Here is a 25683-nt window from a genome sequence, read left to right as displayed (position 1 = left end):
GAGTTGGATGGATGAGGTTACAGAGAGGATCTGGGAAGGGAGGAGGTGGGGAAAACAGTGATCAGAATATACTGTATGAAAAAAATTCATTTTCACTTTAAAGACAGACAGAAATGGAGAGAAACAGGGACAAAGAGACAGAGACAGAGACAGAGACAGACAGATATATATATATATATACATATATATATATATATATATATATATATATATATATATATATATGCACAAGGATCCACTTATCTGTGTAAAACAAATTAGGAAGCTTGCTGGCTAAACCCAATCTCCCTAGAGTTAACTGGAGTCATGTGCTTCCAGGTAAGGAGTATGTGGAACACAGACAGTTCCTGTCTACAACTGGGTTTCTCTGTGATTTAATAATGTACTGTTCATTTAAAATATTAAAACAAGGAGAGAAGTAAAATCTAATTTCTGTCTTAATCATTGACAAAATTTACAAACAGAAACATAAATAAAATCATCCTAGGAAACAAATTACAGTATACTGTTTTCAAATTGATCATACACAGATAATCTTAAGAAAAACTAAAAATACTCTTGAGGTTAAGTGGTAGTAAAAACAAAAAGTCTCGTAGGGATGATAACTATACATACTATCAAAGCCATATAGATGTACTGCCTTATGGTATCTGTAATTTTCATTAGATTGTATAACATTTTAACTGACATGTATTCATGAATGTCAGAGAATTAAGTTGTAAATTCTCTGAACTAGTTATCTTACCAATGAAACGAAAATTTTTTACAAGCTGGGAACACTTGAAAATGTTGTCATTATTCAGACGTATGAACATAACAGAAAGTGCCATAATCTAGTGGTAATGAGCTACAAAGGACAGGAAGAAAACCACAGAGAACCAGGACAACTGAAATATGGAAGGAAACGGACGTGGAAGCGAAGGCCGATTACGAAGAATTACAAAGTTCACTGAATAACAACAAGCTAACAGCTTCTCGGATGAAACTGAAACGGAGAAGCAGATACAGTAAGTAAAAAAGCAGGCAGCCCTGTCCGAAAAATAAAGGAGAAACTGCCAAAAAAAAACCTGTACAAAGTTCAGTTTTTAAAATATCCAGTGTGGTTGGCTTACACTGTTGGAGGTGACCTGAATAGCACAAACCCAAAGACTCCAAAAGGGAGAGAGGAAAGGAAAAAAGAGAAAAGGAGGAAGCAAGGGAGGAAGACTGAGGGGAGAGAAGGGGGAGGGGAGGAGCCCAGACCACAGACAGGAGGACGCACTGAGGTCAGAGGAGGCTGGCTGCGGGAGTGGCCACAGCTCCTCCGCCCTCCTCACCATTCCCCAGTACTGTACGGCTGCAGTCTAGTCCTAAGGAGCTGTATACACACTGGATAGCCAAATACCATAAAATTAACATGCTGTTGGCGAGAGTAACTTCGTTTAGAAACGTTTATGATAACATTGACCTCCATGTCTCCTCTGTAAATCAACTCTCCCTGGTACTCACTGTACTGATAGTTTGGGGGGATGTTTCTACTTGTAAGAATTTCACGCTTCAGTTGATCCTAAAGAGATTTGAGAATGAAAGAGAAATACACACTTAGCCACACATACAAAAAATGTTTAAAAAGAATGGTTCTCACATCAGTACCTTCACTGCTCTCTTTGTAACAACTAGTCCATAAGAAAAATATAAAGCATAAATTTAGAGGTGTTTCTCCTTACAATAAAGATACAAAGGCCTAAATATCTAGGAGCATAAATAAGTTCTTCTCTATGAAAACCACCCACAGACAGATAAATATCCACAAAGTCCTGGTCGAAGGCTGAGTCTCTGTTAGAATGTTTCTGGAGACTTAAAGTTTATTCAGTTCAAAATTATGGTCATTTTGCCCCTCTCCTCTAATTGAAGAAATAAGACACTGGCTCAGGGCACTGAAACACTGAGTCGCCCATCGACCATGTAGGAAATCATCATCATAGCTATTTCAACACTTGTAAGACACAATATGCTCCGGGTCTGACAGGTGGCATATTCACACAACTCCTCACAGGAAACAGCACATTAAGAATGCCACCAAAATGAGCATGAACAACCACAGAGGACACTGTAATGGTCTCCCCGTCACTGTCGAGTGAACGGTTTCCAAAAGATCTTCAGACTCACACTTTCCTAAAGAGACAGATGGGAGTTCAAAAGTTTTTTCACACTTATGATTTAGTGAGAGGCCAGTCAGTTAAACAAATAACTGACAGCCTGTCCTCATGAAGGACCTCCCTTTCAAACATACTTTTGGTGTGTAGTTAGCACTTCAAGGTAGAAACTGAAATTACCAAGATGTGTTCCCTTGATCCACGGTAAGACATGCTGCAGCCAACATTCCAATAGGCACTGAGACTGTCAAGTTTCACAAGCTGTGCAGGAAAAAATGAAAGTGGTCAGGCAAGGCACCCTGAAATTGTCCATCAGCATTCAACAACTGCCCTCATGCTCACTGAAATTCTGAACTTCTAAGGAAAGAAAATATGCAAAAATGAAGGGGGCAAATACATAGGACTGCTTAAGTTTAGCAGTTGAACTGTTGAACTGTGTTTCTGGGAACACATTTTCAGGAGATTCACATTCATTCAATTACCAAACAGCGAGAATTGAGCACATAACAGACTGTTTTGCTAAATAAGAAAACACAAGCTTCCTCCAGCAGTTATCAATGGCTGCCCTGGGGAGGACTGCGGGAGAGGAGCCCGTGGTCAATAAGGCAGGGAAAGCTACAGACTGGCTGACACCACCATGCTTATGAGCCATGGCAAGCACTGAGAAGTCCTGCAGTTAAACACAGAGCACACACATGCTCAGTTATGCATGGCGTGGAGCTTAACCAGTTCTCTTGCCTGGTTATCCACAAATTATTCTTTCTACATCCTACACCTCAATTACCTAGTCTTTCATAAAATACCATTTGGAGATGCTGCTTGTCTCCAGATCCTTCACTTGAAGGATGAAGAACCTAAACTTCAGAGTAGACAAGTGATCACAGGAAGTCATGTAGCAAAAACTTAATCCAAACTAGATCCTGGACTTTTTCCACCCCTGACCCATCTTTATTAACAAACTCTAAAGACAAAGCAAGTACTTTAAATCTAGGGCATTTAGGTCTCACTTAGTCACTCATATTGAACACAATTTTCCCTAATGACCTAACTTTGCCAAGGAATACATCAACCCTGTTAAAATAGATCTGACACTCAACACGTTTTATATGTTTCTGCTTTATGGGGTAAACTTGTTAAACACGCAATCAGTACAAAATACCTAAGTCTGTCAAGGTCAACAAGTATTATTTTAGAATTCAGAAATAGTTATTTAACAAATTGATTAAGACAGCCAATTTAAAACATAGTGTCTACTCTTTTAAATTCAAAGTGGGCATATGCAGATCACCCAGAATCCTGACTGGCTAAAATTTAGAATCAAACAACATTAATTCCATAAATACATTAGACGTCTTTAATGTTAAACATAAGTAGATTACCACACTGAGAGACACTGTCCGGGATACCTGAGATTGCATACACAATATTTCCAGGCATGCTGCTAGTTTTATCATAAATACAAAGGTATTTCCTCTACACACCAAAAGCAGTTACCAAGAATCGGTTCATTTACTATACACCAATGTGCTACTTGTACTTCCTCCCGCTCTCTCCCGAAGTTCTGAGGGCTAAGATGTGTGACTTTTGATCTATCCTTAAAATGTACTTGACACTTTGGCAGCGTTTGCATTAAAATGACTAAGTGGTGACACTTGGGGGGCAAAGTGAAACCAGACACCTCTCCAGGCTGGCTGCAGAGGCTGGACTCCCAAGTCGCTGCTCCGCGCCCACCATCTGGCTGAACAGATATTTCAGCGCTTAGAGATCTTACCTATATGAGTGCAAAAATTGATGCCCAGCAAGAAATTCTAAAACCTTATTATGAAAAATATAGTACCTTATATATAATTTTTTCTGCTTCATTTAGAATGCATGGGGTCCAGTGTTCATTTGTCGTCTAAAAAGAAGAGAGGGTCAACTCTTACAAAGCAGTACGTGTCATCCAACACTCCAGTATCTAATCTATATGCAATAACCAAGTCATTTAGGAAGAGAAGTGGCCAGCCCCATGGCTCAGTGAGTAAAAGCACTGGCCACCAAGGCTAACAACTTGAATTCGACACCAGGATCCACAAGGTAGAATGGGACAACAGACTCCTGCAAGTTGTCCTCTGACTTCCACATGCATGTTGTGGTGCACACATGCCCATCCTCTCCCCTCCTCTCTCACACATGCACACCACACACACACACACACACACACACACACACACACACACACACAGTTTACAAATAGACGTTATTTTAAAAATTTAAGTTACCTAAGTAATGTCGGATAATGTTAGCCGTTTCTTTATATATTTATATTAAGAAACAATGAAAATTAAAATTGAAGAAATTCTAATTCAACTAGGCTCCTCCACTCAGGAAATTATTATTGGGTTACTGTATGTCTGAAGTCATAAACAAGAATAAGAACAGGGAGCTGGTGAGTGCCTTGTGAAGAAGGTCATTGTGTTTTCAGCAGGCTGACAAGTACCAGCAGCGTCCACCTTTACTGATGGCATTCCTGAGGACTGCTTAAGAACGGCTTCACAAGCAGAAGCATTAGGACGCCCTGAGTGGGAGTCAGACACAGAAAGCAGGCAGTTCTCAACAAGCCTGGCTGGAAAGAGGGCGGGAGGGGGGGTGGGGGGGATTAGAGAGTCTGGTTGCAGATTGTTTAATTTTAGTTGTGAGGAAGAGACAAGAACGTGAAGACTGGCATGATAGTACACACGTTTAATTCCAGCACTCAGGAGGCAGAGGCAGGAGGATTTCTATAAGTTCAAGGCCAGTCTGGTCTACCTAGTGAGCTCCAAGCCAGCCAGGGCAATAGAGTGAGATTCTGTCTCCAAAAAAAAAAAAAAGTGTTTAGTTGCTTATGAGAAGACGCAAGGAAAGAGAAAAAGAAAGCTGTTCTAGAAAAGAATGACAGAAGCTGGGTGGGGGTGACTCACGCCTTTAATCCCAACTAGGGAGGCAGAGGCAGTCAGAGCTCTGAGGCCAGCCTGGGCTACAGAGTGAGTTCCAGGAAAGGTACAAAGCTACACAGAGAAACCCTGTCTAGAAAAAAAAAAAAAAAAAAGAATGACAGAAAGCAGGAAGAAACGAAGATTCCTGGGGACATGGGGAAGATGAGACCCTGCACAGACACAGATCTAACATAGAAGTAAGGTGGTTCCTGGGAAGACGAAAGGAAGAATGGTGTGTACACAAGAGGCAGGAGGCTTCTTTTTACCTACAACACCCCAGCAGCTGAAGCAGGACATAACCGAGTCAGACAATGCTCCACAGGCTTCAGACAGACTCAATCTCACAAAACACGAGGTAGGTCTCTGAATTAGCGGTAAGTGTAGTTTAGCTAGAAGCCTATCTCGGTACCTAGGAAGATGACATGCTACGGATCCTGACACAATACAACAGGGAGCACAGGAGGGGCTGATAAGCTCTAAGAAGGAAGGAAAAACAAACGGCAAAGGCAAGATGCTCTCTCAGGAGTCCTAAAGCCTGGGCAGAACTACCAGGCTGGCAGAGGGAACTGTTAAAACAGGCAAATAAAACAGCATGGACTCTGAGCACACACTCGGGGAATCGCAACAGCACAGAGTGAGGAGACCATCTGCACTACTACGCCCTTCCAGACCAGGCTGGGTAGATGACTAGTCCTCATTTTTGTATTGCATGTTAGACACTCAAAGGTAAGTAAGATGCTCTTTGTGAACACTCCATTAGGCTAAGTTTTCTGAATCAATGATCTCTCTACCCTTGAGAATTCAGAGTCTGGTCTTTCAGAATATTGTTTTATCAAAAGCTACTTCATGTCCCCAACCATGTTTCTTACCATTTAGTTACTTAGAACAGTAATAAAAAAAAAAATCTACTCTGAGAATATGCATATCCTCTTTTGTTTAAGAGATTAGACAGTAAACAACCTGTATTATGAAATATCTAATAAAAATGAATAACTTAACACATCCCAATGTGACACTCTCTCTCTGTCACACACACACACACACACACACACACCGTCTTTGTCTACTCTCTGGAGATCCTACAAAATCATACCAAGTGTGAGCTCTGCACACTACAGAGTCATCTGCTCCTTCCCACATGTGTAAGGTACAGCATTCATTTCTTCTAAATGGTTTAACATTTGTTATGTGGGAACATGTAAAAAAAATTAAAATAATTACTAAATATAAAAGTATACCAAAAATGGTAAACTTGTAGAAAATGTGCAGCAAGAGACTTCAGAAACATGAAAGCTCTGTGAAGCAAAAATGTGCCTTAGGCAATTCAGTTGATTTCAGAATATTAATACTTTACTGATCCCACAGAAATTTTAAATAAGCCAACATTACCAATAAACTAAATTCTCCCAGTGTGACACCAAATGAAAGCGGCCTTTCTGGATCAGTGACCTACCAAAGAAGAAAGGGAACATTAAAATATGAGGTGGTAGAAGCTTTCAAACAGAACACATGTACATACAAACAATACCAAATGGATGCAGAGGTAGTTCTTGTTTTTCTGTAACTAAAAATTATGACTTTAAAAGAAGAGATTATTAATTTGAGACTAAGTGACAGGAACACAGAAGGAGCTGGAGGAGATGGGAGGGAGGAGTGGGAATTATGTAAATATAGTATTTGTGTATGTAATTCTCAAAAAAAATTAAATTTATAATAAAATGTAAATTTAATAATAAAAATAATAAGTAGTCAGCAGGTAGACACATGTCTAGGAAGAAGTCACACAGCCCAAGGGACTTTTGAAGGAGGAGAGGGGACTCTAACCTGGCCATGTGTCCATAGGAGCATATGATAGCTCCGATGCCACTCACTAACTCGGGATCTTCCCAGAACTCTGTTTTCCTGTAACTAAGAAGCTCCGTAACTATGACCAACAGACTCTTGTGTGTATCACAATGTTCTTCTCAGACAGGTAGAAGGAGGCATCACAGATGACGACTTCATCACTAAACGACTGCTCCAGTACCTCAGATTTTCCTCTTTGGAAACACGAAACTATCTTTATAACCTTTCACTTCCCTTGACACTTCAAAGGTGCCTGGGAAGGGGAAACCCTAGCTTTTGTGTGTTGCTGGGGTTGTTTTGCTTTACTTGAGATAGGATCTCTCTTTGTAGTCCAGCCTGGTCCTGAACTTTCAATGTTCCTATCGCAGCCAGGCTTCAGAATCTCGGTATATAATTTCCCAAGTCTATTTACCCAGATCTCCCAATGATAAGCCGCTTTTCTCTCTGAACTTTGCTATGTGATACAGTGTTTAGCCTGCACCACAACATGCATGATGTCGCTGCCTGAGACTGCCGGAAGAGATTCGAAAGCCATAGATAACTGTTTGCTTGTGATGGAGAACTCCTAGAAAAGGAATTGTAAATGTTGTTCTAAGCCATCCAAATGGAACTCCACAGCCTTGTCACCCAGACCCTTCTCAAACAGGAAATACGTGTGCATGCTCTGGGGTAGCTGGAGAGCACAAACAGCTTCTTAGATTTTATTTGCAATTAATACACATAAATATTTAATTTACATAAATATATAAGCCAGGTGGGGGTGGCGCACGCCTTTAATCCCAGCACTCAGGAGGCAGAGGCAGGCAGATCTCTGTGAGTTTGAGGCTAGCCTGGTCTATAAAGCGAGTTCCAGGAAAGGCGCAAAGCTATACAGAGAAACCCTGTCTCAAAAAAAACAAAAAAATAAAAAATAAAATAAAATAAATATATAATGGAGTCGTGTGTGGTGGTACATAGCTGTAATCCCCAAACTCAAGCAAACAGCCATGCTCAGCTACATATAAAGTTTAATGATAGCTTGGGCTGCATAAGATCTTGTCTCAAAAAAAAAGAAAAAGGTGTACATATGTGTGTGTCTGCATGTGTGTGTGTTTGCACCTCTGTGTGAGGGGAGTAGAGAAAAGGAGGGACAGGGAGAGGGAATGATTTATTCATCTTTTGATAGCTACTTCAAGATAACTGATTTCAGAAGAAATTCTGATATGAGCCAACTCTACAGTGCTGAAAGACTGCCTGTAATTCCCCAATGTATATTTCTTACATCCCATAGTTCTCATATGCTCTTAGACAAAATAATTAAGGCAACTACCCTGAAAGACATGTGAGATAAGAACTGTTTACACATTTCAACTTTCTTCCTTTTAGGTTATTTTACTGTATTTTGTCACAGGTGAAATGCTGCCACAGATACCAGTCTAGATATGACTGAGTGGACTCCTATGGATCTCTGTGCACTCCTTATTAAACAGAAAGAAGTCACACGACTTCCTAATTGTATTTCCAATGGTGAGAAGCTTAGACAGATTCAACCTGAGGTTCCCATTCAGTACTATGTCAATAGGACACCGAGTACAATGTGATGTTGCCATAGCTGCATTTGCTGTGGAGGGCTGGAACCTGGGTAATTCACCTCACACGTCGACCATTTCCTATTTCTCATAATCAGCAGCCACTATGCATTTGACTTTCTAGTTACCAGATATATATTACTATCTGCAGTATTTTTCTCTGTGTAACTCTCTTATTTCACTTTCTTACAATCACCAGCTCCAGCCATGTTGCTGTGAATGACAAAACGACCTGTTTTCAGGCCAAAAAGTACTTCACTGTGGAAAAGTACAGTACTTTTGTTATCTGTTCATCTGCCTACTGCATTTCAGCTGCTTCTACATCTAGGCTATTGTGAACAACACTGCGGATGTCTCTTCAAGATGTTTCATTCAGTTTATTCAGCTATATATCCAGAAATCAGTTGTGGATCTTACTGTACTCTTAATTTTAGGTTTTGGGGAAAAGCACTCCAGCTTTTAAAATTAGTTATATCATTTGCATTTGTACCCTCAAGTATAGAAACACCCCATTTCTCCACATAGCTTTAACAATAATTCTTTCACGTCCATAATACATGCAGTACAATTTTTTCCTAACATTTAAATTGTTATCAAAGTTCACTTTAATTCCTCCAGAAAGCTAAAAGATAAAGTGAGTAGTAGAGTGTTTTGTTTTGTTTTGTTTCAATATTGAATAGTGTTACACAGAGACCCCGGAAAGGGAATCAAAACCCTGTGTATCATATGCTTCCTATCTAGTCAAAACTTAATGCGAATTAACAAGAGAATCCAGGGTGACTTGTGTCAAGACTGGCTTCAGAGCCACTGTGGGTGCTCATGAGCAATTCAAGCCCACTCCAAGGACAGGTAAGAGGCTGTAACTGCATGACCAGAGGCCCTATCTGCTGGCTGCCATTACCAAGAGTCACTCCATCACCTTTCAGAACAAATTGTTTTGACCATATAAAAATGAAATTAGTTTCCTAAAGTTACATCATAACATGTACAACAAAATCCAAATAAACCACAGAGGACAGTCACGTGGTTTTACATGCAGCGGTTTTACAGTGTATTTATGTATGTAGAGCCTGGCTAACTCAGCCTAGTAGAAAAGGTGAAAGACTGGCATGTTTACAGGAGTGGCTATCTTAAATTATTTAAATTGGGTTCAAATAATCTGCAGATGGAATACTGTAAGATACAGAATATCATAAGACACATTTAATGACCAACTTAAAATACTGAAACCACTTACGTCATCTTCATATTTAATGTGAATGTCTGTGATTTTCACTTGAACGTTTTTTATTACTTGAGTTGCCAGTTTTTCCAAAAATGTATCCTTTTTTGCTTCTTTGGGCTTATCTATGAAAACAGAAAACGAGGAGCTCAAGACTTGCAATTCTCACACACCTCCTGACCGACGGCCGAGGGGCACTAACGGCACTACGCAACAGAAATTACAATGTACTCTAGGGTCCTCTTTAGGTTTACATTAGAGCCTGATACACAGCTCCAACTTCAAAATCAATTTTATATTTAAACTGCACTCTAATGATCATTTTACCTTCCAAGACAGAAATCAAGGTGTATAAACAGCACAGGCAGAGAACTGTGTGTACCTACCTTTGGAGCGATCAAGACCTTTAAAACGTTTCTTAAAATGTTTTTTGTGCTTTTTACGCTTACGTCCTTCTCAGTGGAAGCATTTTAGTGAGAAAAGGATAAAAGTCAAGTTAGCAGACAAGAGGACAGGAAAGAAAACACGAGAATTCTTCCTGACATCAAAACTCAGCGTCACTTACCTCCGACTACACTGACTGACCTACTACTTCAACATAAACACAAACTCACGAACTTCCTTTACTAGATTAACATTCTGCACTAAAGAACAACCGTTAATCTAGAGAATAGCTTGGCAGGAACAATGATACAAAATATGGATAAGATATAGCCATTCCCAATGGTGTTTTAATACTCATGACTACACATTTACAGTGTCAATTACAATAAAATGTTACCAAAATATTGGAAATGTAATGGTGATGATATAAAACCTTCAGGGAAAGGTTTTGAGCAATGTGTGGCAGGGACACAGGGATACAAATGGGATGAAAGGTTGAGTGCTGACGGCCTTTCTAGATGATACCGGTACTTCACAAACGGGAACTGCTTAGGCATGCTTTATAGCTCATTAAAGTATGAGGTCATAGGGCATAAAATGTATGCTAAATAGTACATTCAACTAGCAGTCACTCCTTTAAATTGCATCCTTTTTTATTTGACATTTTCACATTAACCAACACCTTTCCTACCCAGCCTGTGAATGTTCTACTCAACAGGCAGCCAGGCATCAGCTGTGACCTCAACTCCCCGAGGACGTCCTCCTGACTCTGCCCCCATCCTCACCTTCTGCTACAGAACCTTCTGCATGCTACTGCATCTAAAATACTAGTTGAGCCCATCAACGCCCTGTTCAAAAATCATTCAAAGGCTCTCTGCAGCCTGCCAGATAAAATCAAATGTCTGCATGACACAGGCCTTATCTCTGTGACTCCTGCCAGTCATGAACTACAAAACACACATAATGCCAATGCCTACTGCCTCCCTACACAGCGTTCTGTAAATGGCTGCCATCCTTTGCTGAGCAATCTTCTAGACATCACTGGCTGTCTCATGTCCAGCATCCTGCTGGATGACTCGCTGCCTGTCTGAAGCTTCTCACAGCTCCTCTAGCAGCCCCAGGGCCTGGAGCTTACACAAAATTCTAATAAACAGGGAGGGCACTGTATCTAAAGTGTTTGCCTGATTCTCTTGCCAGTGAGCAAGACGGTTCCTATCCAGCAGGAGGCTTCCAAGGACAGAGATTCATATCTAAGCAAAAAGTACACAATATTTGTCTGCTCAAATGAATTAAAACATCTACATGTAAACATAACAAAATACATAAATAAGATGGAAATATATTTGTATATAGTTATAAACTTCTATTTTGTTTTGTTGATATTTGCAAACTGTTCTACCATAAAATTAAGGCGTGAACTTGAATTACAGAAATAAACTCTGAGTTTCCAGAAGAAAGCACTTACATACATAACAGAAGCTGGATAGTGCAGACACCAGCATTTCCTAACACAGTCACAGTTCCTGATTCCAGTCCATAAATCAAACATACAGAAAGACTGAGTTCTCAAGGAATACTACTTGGAAAAAAGTAAAAAAGTCAGCACTCTTCAGAAACCATTCCAGCTGTTAACGCTCTAGCTTCACAGGTGGTCTAGACCCTGTCCAATCTTTAATGTAAGCGTGAGGGACATCAGGCCAGTCCTCCTCAAACCATTTTAAATCTACAAGAGTGCTACATAGTGATGAAAGTTCCTAATTAATCTAATGAAGAATAAATGTACGACTCTCAAATACTCTAAAACAGTTCCCAAAACTTTGGTCTCAGGACCCTTTAATTCACATTTAAAGCATAAGCAATTTGTAGAGATTTTAAGTAATATATGCTATAATTATTCATATTTACCATGCTGGAAATAAAAACAGAAACTATTTTCTTAATTCTTTCAAAATAATATTAAAGCATCATTTGATTACTTATAATTATGCCCTATATATACACATATTGTATGTGTATACATATATATTGTATACAAACACAATTTAAAGTCACAGTGAGAAGCATGTGCTTTTTCATTTTTACGAATCCCCTTAATATCTGGCTTAGTAGAAGATGGCTGGACTCACATATCTGCTTCTGCCTTCAATCTACTGAAATATGCTGTTCTGATTGAAGTACACAATAAAAAGTGTTTTCACGGTCTCTTAGTGTAATAATGGGGAATGCACTCAAGTTCAGTAAATAGAGTTTCTTAATTATAGTTTTGGAGTCAGCCAGATCACAATCAGCTGGCCTCCTCACACATTACGTGGGCCTTTCACACACCCATGACTCATCCCTCACTGGCTACATGGAAATCCCGCTGCAATGAGCTGGGCAAGCCTTCCTCAGGTCCAGTCTTGTCACCGTTTAACACAGAGGCACACTTGCTGGAATCACCACCAGTCTCATGGGAAAGTCTGGCCATCCTGGGGGGCTGTTAGCTCAAGGTGGCAAACGAGGGCTTCTTAACATTCTAATGTTTCCTTCAAAGTACAAAGGGTTACCACTCAAATATGCTGGTTCACTTTTACTTTGTTTCGTGAAGTAGCTACACACTCAAACTTGAATGATGACAATCATCAATCTTTCAAGTAAAAAACGGCCTCTGTCCAAAAGAAGCAACTTCAACTAACAATTCCCACATCTGCACAAATAATCATCCTTGAGAAAGAACCTGCCTCAGCATTCAGAAAGGCTTCACACATACTTTCTCTTGTGTCCCACAAAATTTTAGAGACCTGCTCAAGAACCAATGTCTGTTAAAACTGGCACACTTCATTTTCTTTTGTCTTGTAATGAGTACACAGTAGCAAAGAATACAATGACTAGTGGTCCAGTGAGGTGTCCCGCCTGGGATCAGGCCACGACAGGCACTGAGTTTACAAGCCACTGCTTGTACACCTGCACACAAATGTCAACTCAGTGATAAATTAAACGCTTTGATAGCATTATGAAAATAGCTGTCTCTGTCTTTCCGAGAATGGCTGCTCTAAAGTTTAAAAAACAAAGTGGTGTGAAATAAGGGCAGACTATGCACTTGGACACTGAAAGGGAAAACTGTCAGGAAGTACACATCAGCTCCTAGCTAAGGGAATGAGGGCAGCATCAAAGGAACTCTTCTCACTGTACCACGAGCCTCACTTTATCCAGGATTACTTTAAAACCTAAAAGAAGAAGGGTAACGAATCAGTTAAGGTCCTTCATTGTGACTTCTGCTGACTTTTAACAAGGCCCAGTGATTGTGTAAACATATTAGAATGGGTCACCAACATCCATTTATAGACCAGAAAACCCTGGCCCCAGTGATAACAGAGAGCCAGTTCATTACGGCCTATAAAATTGCACAATGAGCCCTGAGATTTCCCATACTACCCTCTGTATTGAACAAAGTAACAATCAGCAGTCAGCCGTGGTCACTACCATGGCAGATTTGTAAAAAGACAACTGTCCTCAGGATAATTTCACTTAATGCTGTGAATCTGCCATGCAAGCTCACCCTACTGTCAAAATGAACATAAATATGAAAGAAGCTTCTATCTGCATGAGAATTCTAACATAGCACTCATTGTTTAAAATTTGAGATGCAGATCCATTTACCATTTAGTCCAAGCAAATCTAAAGTGTGATTAAATTAACATTAAAAAAAACTCCTGAAGGGTTACAAAAACGTAATATTTTATTTAAAATAGTAAAAACTGTTGCTATATATCTGGTACAAATACTAGTGTACAAAAGGTTCCCTTCTAAATCCTACAGCAAACAGCCTTCAATTTGCCTTTGTGAAGCTTCAGGTTTCAACATACTGCACCGGGCAGCAGACTAAAGAAGATTCCACAATCAGGGAGGGCATGAGAAGATGCAGAAGTCCCGCCTTGAGGCTCTGAATGAAGTATTACAAAAAAAAAAAAAAAAAAAAAAAAAAAAATCATCTTACTGCTTCTTGCAAATTTGCAAATCTCTGCTGTAAGCATGAGAAAGTAGTCAGGTGGGCAGGACTACTACCATACTAGAAACTAAGGCCAAAGGGCAGTAGGAATTTCATAATCATCTGCCGCTATGGGAGCTGGCTCCACAGGGGCAGTGAACTCTGCTTGCTCATCCACAGACACCAAGCCCCCAGCATAGAGTTTGCCCCAGAAGACGCTCAAAAGACTCAGTGAATGAGTGAATGGCTGCAGAGGGGAGGGAAGAGGAAGGGAGGGCGAGGGTGTGAACATGAATTACATTTCCATATTTCTCAAAGGGTGGCACACCATCGAATGGACTCCACTAAACGCTCAGGCATGGATGAGAACATCACATTCACGAAGTGAAGTATAATTAACCATGCATACCCACCAGGCTTGACGTCCTTGTAAAGCAAGTTCTCCAAGCCATACATGAACTCCCCTGAGTGTGCACCTGCATCCCACGGCAGCAGAAACCGAAAGGCAAAGCACTGTAAGACACCTTCAGTTTTGCACAGGAAATGCCCCTGAACTTAACTGCAAAGACTCAGAAACCACGCGAGAGGGCGAGTGAAGAGTCTGAGACAGTAAAACCACCCACTCCTAAGGAGACATTCCCAGTGACACCAGGTCCGTCCTTTCCACATACAAACCGTATTTTCCTATTACACCAAAAATTCTCCATCGTGAGAGTCAGAGCCATCAAACTGGTCAGGGCAGGTAAACAGCAGTGATGGTTCAGGTCTTGCTGTGATTTTCATTTTCAAACACAACACGGATCTGCTGTCTGGATTCTCTCCCCGCCTGTCATTTTGCCCATGTTCATTAAGTTCCTATGACACTTGCCATTCATTTTCAAGTCAGATGAGAAAATCTCATCTTACTTTAGTGTGACATGTTCCTTGCAGATAGGCTACCTGCACCCTTTGCCCACTGAGTCACAGCACCCTCCCCCATTTCCCTCCCAAATGAAGCCTAGTCACAGAGAGTAACTGGCCAGCAGTCATGACCTATCCAGATTTTGAGGAGATGCAGAGGGCATCGCGCCATGGCCTTTGGGGCTCATGTCAACAGGAGAAGACAGGGAGTTAGCGTGGAAAGAAACAGCAAGATGCAAACTCCTTGATGAGCATAACAAGAAGTCTGGGGTAATGTCACACATTAGCAAATCAGAAAATGACAGCACTGATGCTCCTAAAACATAAGCTGATCTCAAAGAAAAGGGTGTGAAAGACAGCAAAGTGTACACAGGGGACTGCCACCTGTCACCCTAAGTGACATGGGGAACCACTGGATTTTTAAGTGTACGTGTATATTACCTTGCGAAATTAACATTTTCAATATGGAAGTTAACATATGGGAAGCTGTGTGTAATTGCCTTCCCAAGTACAGAAAGTCACTCCAGAGAAATGAAAGGAGAAAAAGGTTATTTTTACAGCTAAGTAAATTCACTGAAAGTGAAATGAAAACCTTCAGTTTCTGTTCCAAACAATGATAGCGGTATTTTAAGAAGTTACATGTTTTCAGGTATGTCAACATGAGGGTTTTATCTTTGCTCTCATTATCTGCCCAGGAAGGCCGGAGCACCCCCTCTTTTATCTCCCCAAGTCACCACACAGGCAAAGGTGCCATTGCGCTTTAAAACCAAGAAAGACTAGGAATGTAAGTCTGAAGAAATGTGACAATTAGGTAATAACTATTAATTAGTATGGTAAGAGGTGAAGTATTTAAAGGATATATTTATCATTCACATGAAAAGCATCATAAGAAGATGATGCATAGCCATGAAAACTAGGAAAGAATATTTACAATGCAGTCAAAATGATTAAATGAATTTCTTCAGTTACAGGAAAATAATCTCTCAGCATATTGAGAACAATTACTAAATTCAACTATTTTACATTCAGAACCAGTACGTGAAAACCTGAACTTCACGTTCTGAATTTTATTTTTTTAGTATTATGTTTTTATTACATATTTATGTGTGAACAAGGCAACAAGCAGAAGTCAGGGAACAACTTGCGGGAGTCAGTTCTCTCCTTCCACCATGTGGGTCTGGGGAATCGAACTCAGGCTGTCAGGCTTGGGGGCAAGCGCCTTTACCCCTGAGCCATCTCCAGGCCCCATTTCCTGAATTTTAAATACATTCCAACAAATCCTAAAATTTATCACCCAAGAAGCTGCCATGTTTGTATTACATACTGTACAGACCTAACAGACCTACTCATGCAGGACCAGCTCCGCAGCTGTTCACCCTCTACAGAGAAATCACGAGTCTCCACCAGACCCAAACTTGTGAGCTTGGAGCTAAGCACTAAATACCTAGCAGTCAAAATCTCATAAGCACAAAGGACAAAATGTATAGGACGTTATCAGTATCCCAATTAAACCGTCAATTACTAAAACAGATCAGTTCACACCTTCTTACAGAGCACTGGAAATAAAGTACTTTTTAAGCAATTACAAGTAGTCCTGCCAAAAAGGGAGTTGGAGATTTCACAAAAGGTAACATATTAATTACATATGTTACTATAAATGTATAATTATGTATCAGTATACCTAAATATGCCATTATGCCTAGATGGATATATATGTGTGCATGTATGTGCATGTGTGTGTGCATATGTGTGCACAGTGTGTGTGTGTATGCATGTGAATTAAGAAAATATACTTACTCTGGAAAATCTATAGAAAGAAATGAAATTCTAAGGCTCTCTGAGTATCACACCTCATTTTTATTGAACTATTTCTACATACACTAATGAAACAAAACTGATTTTGAAAAATCCTACTGGACTTCCCTCAGAAAACCTCAGCATGCTTTATTCTGTACAAAGAAGCAACACAGATAAACTCTTCCTAAAGATGCAAACTATTTAAGTTCCAATGGAAAGGTAACATTCTAAAGTGGAAAAGAAAACCATTTTCTTCCGTTATAGTAGCCTCTGTATTATGACTGGCATTAGTAACTTCTAGTAAAGAATCAACATTTCTGCATAAGACAAACATTCCTCAGACGAAAAGGGATTAGGGTCAGTGACCAGGAAGCTCCAGGAGCGGATACTGCTGCTGCAGCTGTCTAAGGAGGGTCTCCTGTCGCCCAGACCAGCCCACACTACTGGGCCATGGGGTCTCCCACATCAACCTCCAGAGTAGCCAGAACTAAACAACCACACTCAGCTCAAGAAGTCATCTCAAAATAGAGTTCTCACCGATTCATGTTACCAGCGCAACAGAAAGAGCCCTCACCGTGTGTGACTGTAAATCCAGGTCATTTTTTAAGTTAATATTTGCCTTGTCTTATCCTGTTTTCTTTGTAGAAAAAAGAAATTTTGTACATAGAGTGAAATAATAAAATTCAAAAATATTTGCTTTACATTATCAGAGACTATCAGTCGTCATCACTGAAACCCACACACACCAAATGACTGGAAAATGCAGTGAAATACTAGTAAGTTATACCTCAGTCAGAAACAGATACGGTTTGATTTTAAAGAGATTAACAAGCTGGAATCTGGAAAAGTTCTTCAATCATCACACTACAGACTAATGATGCTTTTCCTTTCATTCTGATCTGGCTTTAGAAACCAAAGTCAAAATCAAAATGTAACATAGTTATCAAATTTATCTTAGATAAAAACAGAAATTTTTGAGAGTGTTAAAATGGTGAGACCTGAAGAAAAGACTTGTGGAAATCTTTTATCTCCTAAAGAGATGGGGAAATAGGATCATAGCAGCAGTGTCTAGCCACGTCTGCACTGTGACAGCTTAACCTTGTCATCTTACAAAACCGCAGGTTAAGATGAATGCCACACATAAAATACACCTATCTCAATGTTACTCAAAACACAGCTATCTTTGGAAACTTAGAATAAAACAGTCACTAGACAAAAGCAATCAATCCTCAATGTTGGTCAATGAAATATTTATAAATGGCATTTTAAGACTGGAAAAGAAGGTTCTTTCTTTAGAACAGAGCTTAAGAAAGTCTATGAAAGCCTTTAGTCCCAGCACTTGGCAGGCAGAGACAGGCAGATCTCTGTGAGTTCGAGGCCAGCCTGGTCTACAGAGCAAGTTCCAGGACAGCCAGGGCTACACAGAGAAACTCTGTCTTAAAAAAACAAAAAACACAAGAAAAAAGAAGGTAGAAAATGATACTAAATATGTCTGAAATATAAGTGTCTAGGTATTTAAAATAAACATGCTGTACCTTTCTCTGCTGCCTTTTGAAGGGCATCTTCAATTCGGGAAAGTTCTTTCTGTTTAATGTCCTGCAAGGATTTTTCCTCTTTCTCAGCATCATACTTAATACCTAAAAACACACAGTTAATTCTCACAAAAAGAAGTGAATCAGTACACAAATGAGAAACTTTAACTTCGTTATAATCATATGCTAACATCATTTTTATATGTCAAACAACACTTCTGCAAAGATTAACCTTATAAAAATTTACATTTTTACATAAAAATTACATTAAATGATTATATAAAATCATTTGCACATAAATGATTCCTATTTGTTTATAAAGCATCACAAAGGGAAAAAGGACAGAAATTGAAAGGAGGAAGGTAGCTAAAAACAGAAAAGACGGGAAAGGCTGGGTAGATAACTCAAAGAAGAAAGCAGAAGACAGAAAAATGGGTCTGAATACTCGCTGCCACCGCCTGACTGGTAAAAATTAGTATCTATAAAAATAAGTGAGTGCTGGAGATGTGGTACAGTGGTTCAGAACATTTGTTGCTCTTGCAGAGGACCCAAGTTCGGCTCCCAGCACCACATCAGGCAGCTCACAAGTTCCAGAAGATCTGACACCCTCTTCCAGGCTCCAGGGGCACCTGCACACATGTGGTGAGCATAAACTCACACAGGCACACACAAATACACATAAATAAATACATTTTTAAAATAAATAAAAGCTGGGTGTGGTAGTGCATGCCTTTAATCTGAGCACTCCAGAGGCAAAGATAAGAGGATCTCCAAGTTTGAGGCCAGCCTGGTCTACAAAGTGAGTTCCAGGACAGCCAGGGCTACACAGAAAAACCCTGCCTCAAAAAAAACTATAAACAAATAAACAAACAAAAAAATGAATAATTACATCTATTATCTGGTATTAATGTAGACTGATAAAAATGTTTTCACAAAGTATCTGGGGGATAATTAATAATCCTAACACATCATTTTATCTGTAATCTCATATCTGATAATAATATTCTAAGAAAATATAAAAGTTAAAAAAAATCTATAAGAAGGAGATTTTGAATGAAACATAGTAGCACATATATTAAGCTGCCGCAATGAGAGGCATTATCTGTATGATGAACTAAAAAAAACATTTTTAAGAGACAAAAAGGGAAATAATCATAGTATTTCATAATAGCAAAGAAACAGTTAATATTCACTACCTTTCAAAACTTTTCAGTATCACCTTGACAACCATGATACACAAAAAGCATTGAAGAAATATGTATTTAATTGATAACTACTAAACAAGGAAGCTAGTACTGTAGAAAGTGAAACAAGCAAGATGAAAAATAAACACTATCTCCATATTATGGTTGGGAAACTGAGTAATTTTTCCCAAAGCATTCAGATTTTTCTCATATTGTCCATCTTAGCTGAAAACAGCAATAACTAAAGATATTAAGCTTCAGTATCTCAAAATATTAACTATTATTAAAATATTGCGATTCCTAAGGAAGAAACAACCTGGCACACACGTGTGAAAGAACATTTGCTTAAAATTAGAAGCAACAAAATATGGGAAAAGTTTCCAGTCTCAACAATATGTAAGTTAACATACTGGTACATGTTAAATTTCTTACTTCAATTCATTCTTCAATAGTACATCTGTCAACAACTGACTAACAACCCTTAAAAAGCTTCAGATACCAAATAAGTACTCGTGGGGAATAAAGTTAAAACAGACTGACTGTACTGTCTTCATCAACAACAGAAAAGCACTTGGTACACAAATGTGCCGGCACACGTGTCTACATATATAACGGCATGCTTCTTCACTGCCCTATGAACACAGGGTCAGTGTCTTACATACGTTCTCGCTCCTCTTCATATTAGAAAACTTCAGAGGGGAACAATTTCACTTGATTGCAATGTCACTGAATGATTACAGTGTAAAACGACATACTTGCTCCAGGGACCACAAGCAGGTATAATCCTTCTAGGGTGGCAACGACTGCTTCTCCATAAAGGTTTTTCCAGGGAATCTTCAAAGTTAATTTATCTAAAGAAACACAATTTCCGTCTTAAATCCTTATTTGACTGCTGAAGAAGATACAAATAAATCTCTCATTTCCCATGAAAAGCACAAAACTCTCCAGGCACTTGGTATATTTGTCACTCCGGAAAAAAAGGGGGGAGGAGTTGATATTTAAAATGTATATTTTATACTTTCTAAACTTTATGACAATACCGCATTTGATAAATCAAACAGTAATCACAGAAATCTGGAAAAGGAAAAGGCAGCTCAGTCTCAGAGAGGCAAAATTAATCATCTGTGTCCAGCAAGGTCATCAGTGAAGATGCTGGAGTCAGAACTCTGCACTGGACACACCAGAAGACACAATCTTCCAGCCTCACCAGCAGTACTGCCCGTGGCCATCAACACAGCCACTGTAAGTACTGCCCGTGGCCATCAACACAGCCACTGTAGTGTCTGTGCAAACAGGAACCAAAGCAGCAGAGAAGTCCCTTCTCTCCTTTATGAATGTGGGCAGCAGGTCAAACAGCGATGAATGGAAGAGGCCAGATCTGAAGGCAAGGCATGCTGTTTCACAGCCAGCATTATCTTCTTTTACATTGCTAATGCTATACAACTCAGATTTCTTAGTTTACAATTATGTACTGACAAATCACTCAGAAGCAGAACATACGTTCTCTCTTAGAAACAATGGTATTAAGCTGAGCATGGTGGTGCACACCTGTGATCCCAGCAGTTGGGAGACAGAAGCAGGAGGATCAGGAGTTCAAAGCCAGACTCACCACCAGCAAGTTCAAAATCAGTCTAATGCTATTCAGAAATGAGCCCATAAAAACTATCACTCTTACAGAAGAACTATGGCCCTAATATTAGTAACTCATTTGGTGTTGTATGAGGAGAAGCTAGGCATGAAGAAGAGAGAGGAAATCTGAATTCTGAAACAGGTGAAATCATTTGGGGAACCTTTTCATTATCTCTTTATCTTTTTCCAAACTCCTCTTTCCAAGGCCACAGACGGCTAATGTCCTAGCCAGTTGTCATGATTACAATTCTGTCCTAACCTTTCCTACTCCTGAAGTTTTCCATGTTCCAAAAATAAAATATCAAACATCTTCCTTCATCATAATTTTTATTTATCTATTTTATGTGTATGGCTGTGTGGGCAGCATGCATATATGTATACCACATGCATGCCCGGTGCCTGTGGAGGCCAGAAGAGGGTGTTGGATCCCTGTAACTGGGGTTAGGAGATGGGAGTTGTCATGTGGGTGCTAAGGATTGCAAGGGCAAGAGCTGCCAGTGTTCTTCACTGCAGAACCATCTCTCTGGTCCCCATCATTATCATTTTAAAAAATATAGATATCAGGTGAGTGCTGCTAACAAGATTTATTAGAAAGGAATCCGATTTGACTCACTTGTGGATATGAAGTCGTATGACCAGGATCACTGGCAGTGTTTAAAAAAAGGTGCTCACCATTCAAACAAATTGAAAAACAATACAACAAAATGAAAGGAAATAAAATAATGTTCTACAAGGGAGAATATTCTGGTCAATTGGACAGCTATGTAACCAAGTCAGTTTAATGTGGAAATGTAGTGCCAGGGATAGAATATCAAATTATTTCTGCATTAAAATTTTCATTTCCCAAGGGCCAGAGAGATGGCTCAGTGGATAAGTTAAGCACACATACTGCTCTTTCAGAGGACCCACATCAGGTGACTGACAAACACCTTTAACTCCACCTCCAAGGGCACCCTTGGCCTCTGTGGGCACTTGCATTCATGTGCACATACACACACACAGAGCCACATCCATATAATTTAAAATAATCAAAATATTTTTATTTCATTTCTCTTCAGCGTGCAAAGTTGTTGAGTTTGTTTCATGGCTTCCAGGTCAGAGGAGCCTGTAAGTCACGTCAGCACACTTCTGGATCACTTCTAATTCTTATACTTTTATAGTCAGTAACAACTATATTTACAACATAACTTCATGACCTCCTCACAAGAAATTGCCTTCTTAGTGAGCATAAGATCAAAAACACAGGCAACAGCCCTTTAACAGAAAAGGACTGCCTGTTCCTTACCCTTCTCTTCATTTACCCTGACTTATCAAGTCATCCCCCAAAAAGGTCCTGAACATGACAGTCTCTTTTATGAGTGTATGTGGTACTGGAGACTGAACCCAGGAACCCCACACATGCCAGGCAACTGCTTCACTAGGCTGTCTCCCAACCACACATTCTACCTTTTCTTGAGAGGCAGAGTCCAAGCTGCCCTGGTTGGCCTTGAATTTGCTATGTAGTTCAAGTTCAAATACATAAAGAACTCAAAAAAGTAGATATCAAGGAAACAAGTAACCCAATTTTAAAACAGATCTAAACAGAGAATTCTCAAAAGAGAAAAACTCAAATAGCTAAGAAACACTTAAAGGAATGTTCAACAACCTTAGTCATCAGGGAAATGCAAATCAAAACTACTTTGAGCTTTCATTTTTCACCATCAGAATGGCCACGATCAATAAAAACAAATGACAGCTCATGCTGGCGAGAATGTGGAGTAAGGGGAACACTCCTCAATTGCTGATGAGATTGCAAACTTATACAGCCACTCTGGAAATCAGTGTGGTGATTTCTCAGGAAGATGGGAATCAATCTACCTCAAGATCCAGCTATACCACTCTTGGGCATATACCCAAAGTATGATTAATCCTATCACAAGGACACTTGCTCAACCATGTTCACTGTTGCTCTATTCATTATAGCCAGAAATTGGAAAAAACTTAGATATACCAAAACAGAAGAATGGATAAAGAAAATGTGATACATTTACATAATAGAGTATTACTCAGCCATTTTAAAAAAATGAAAACATGAAATTCCCAGGTAATTGGATGGAACTAGAAGAAAAATCATTCTGAGGTATCGAGACCCAGAAAAACAAATATGGCATGTATTTGCTTATATGAGGATATTAGCTAGTAAGTCATTGATAACCAAGTTACAATCTGTAGAACCACAGAGGTTAGGTATACAGTAAAAGACTGAGGGAACAGACAGATCTTATTAGGAAAGGGAAATAGAATAGATAATTATGAATGGATGGAAAAGACTGGAATGGGATGATCAAGTAGGGAGAAAGAGGAGAGAAGGAGATGAGGGAGGGAATATGGGGAGATACAGATTAAAATTAAGGATTATTAGATGGGTATTATGGAAATATAATACAGCAGAAGCTTTCTAAAGTTTGTATCTAAGGCTATCTAAATGAAATAGACAGATAATGGGGGAGACAGAGCCTCAACTGGCAATCTCTTGTCACCAGATGAAGCTTCCAGTACCAAGAGTGCCTTCACATAGGTTCTAGCATCTTTGGAGAAAGATACTCTGAATATATCAAAGGAGAAACATAAATACAAACCCTACAATCTCCGATGCTGTCTTGTCTGAAAGATACGCTAGGGCAATGGTGGCACAAAGCTTGTGGGAGTTAACCTATCAACGTCTTATTTGACTTAAGGCCCATTCCACAAGATGGAAGCCATACCCAACACTGCTTGGAGGAAAAAAAAAACTAAGATTACATAATCCAGGGACCTAAGAGAAAACTAAATAAAAATTAATAATAAAAATGTAGCAATAAAATGACTCCTAATGACATTCTGCTCTACTCATAGATCAGTGCCTTGCTCAGCCAACATCAGAAAAGCTTCTTCCTGTAGTAGATGGGAACAAGTACAGAGATTCACAGCCAGACATAGCCTAGATGGAATGTTTCTGTTAACTCCCTCCCCTCAGGGCTCAAAGAACCCTGAGGAAGATGAGACCAGAAAAAGTGTAAGAGCCAGAGGGGATGGAAGACCTCAAGAAAACAAGACCCTCTAAAATCAACATGATCAAAGCTCATATGAACTCACAGAGACTGAGGAAACATGTACAGGGTCTGCATGGTTCTGTAAAAGGTCTTCTACATATGTATTATGGATTCCAGTTTAGTGTTTTCATGGAATCCCTGAACATGCACATGAGTGGGCATCTGATTCTTGTGCCTTCTCTTGGGCTCTTTTCCTTCTGTTTGTTTTATCCAATTCCAATGTGTTAAGTTTTGTTAGATTAGTTTATATTTATTATATTATTATCCTTTAGAAGCCTGTTTGTTTTCTAATGAGAGACAGAAAGAGACTGGATCCAGATGTGAGAGGAGGTGGGAAGAACTGGGAAGATCAGAGGGATGGAAAATTGTAATCAGGATGTATTATGTGAGAAAAACATCTATTTTCAATAAAAGGTGGAAATGATGCTAAAGCAGTAAAGAACAAAGTCCTAAAATTTAGGAGAATAGTGATTGAAGAAGGGAAATAGTGTAACCAGCAGTAGGGGAGGAGTGGACAAATGAGTCTTTAAGTCCAATTCTAAAGTAACAGTAACCCACCTAGAGAGACAGATAGATGATATGATGGATAGATGGTAGAGAGATAGACGGACAGACAGACAGATACAAAGAAAGATAGAGAAATAGATGGTAGATGATAGATAGATGATGGATGGATGGATGGATGGATGGATGGACAGATAGATGGGATAGATAGATTAGATAGATAGATAGATAGATAGATAGATAGATAGATAGATAGACAGACAGACAGACAGACGGAATAGATGGGATAGAGAGATAGATAGACAGACAGACAGACAGATAGATAGATAGACAGATAGATAGATAGATAGATTAGATAGATACAAAGAGATAGAGAGATAGATGGTAGATGATCGATAGATGATAGACAGACAGATAGGAAGGACAGGTAGGTAGGTAGGTAGGTAGGTAGATAGATAGATAGATAGATAGATAGATAGATAGATAGATAGATAGATAATAAATAGATGCTAGACAAATAAGTGATAGATACAGATAGACATTTCTGTTTCTTTAAGTTAAAGTAAAACCAGGTCACATGGATTATTTGAGAGAGCTTTGTAGATTAAATCTCCTATTGAAAATTTTCTTCACTGAGTTACGGATGATGGATAAGAGTTTAGCTGCAAGGAAGGAGACTTCGTACTTACCAAAGCATTTCCTCCATACCACACTGCTGCATAACACATCAAGTGAAGATGGGTGAACAAACATGAGGGAAATGGCTTCATTTACAGTCTAGTCAACAGAGTTTTAAATTGTATGACTTTCACATATATAAAGAAAATGTATAGGAAACCAGGTTATCAGCTTTGAAACCAAAGATGTTTTATGTAGTAAAGCCAAAGGCTGGAGGTCGTGACCATCACAGTTCAAATGTCCTTCCATTTTTTAAAGAGTAATATTCTATCCCTTCATTTAAAAAAAAATACTTAAGTATCATATATGATGC

At 39.3% G+C, this 25683-nt stretch overlaps 1 protein-coding gene across 1 annotated transcript in view; it reads right to left on the bottom strand.

Moving 5' to 3' along the window:
- The window catches only part of Vps13c (vacuolar protein sorting 13 homolog C), a 152753-nt gene that overhangs the window by 112983 nt on the left and 14087 nt on the right, over nucleotides 1–25683 (bottom strand). Inside the window, exons 4-10 of the mRNA XM_059268181.1 lie at nucleotides 20244–20339; nucleotides 18308–18409; nucleotides 9740–9849; nucleotides 6479–6538; nucleotides 3973–4032; nucleotides 2316–2396; nucleotides 1489–1546 (exon numbers count right to left, since the gene is read on the bottom strand). Coding sequence (XP_059124164.1) covers nucleotides 1489–1546; nucleotides 2316–2396; nucleotides 3973–4032; nucleotides 6479–6538; nucleotides 9740–9849; nucleotides 18308–18409; nucleotides 20244–20339 — 567 coding nt within the window. The remainder of the gene's footprint in view (nucleotides 1–1488; nucleotides 1547–2315; nucleotides 2397–3972; nucleotides 4033–6478; nucleotides 6539–9739; nucleotides 9850–18307; nucleotides 18410–20243; nucleotides 20340–25683) is intronic.

Source organism: Peromyscus eremicus, chromosome 7 (genome assembly GCF_949786415.1).
Source record: "Peromyscus eremicus chromosome 7, PerEre_H2_v1, whole genome shotgun sequence".
Lineage (NCBI taxonomy): Eukaryota > Metazoa > Chordata > Mammalia > Rodentia > Cricetidae > Peromyscus > Peromyscus eremicus.
Note: the sequence above shows the minus strand (reverse complement) of the source record. Positions and strands in the feature narration are given on the sequence as shown.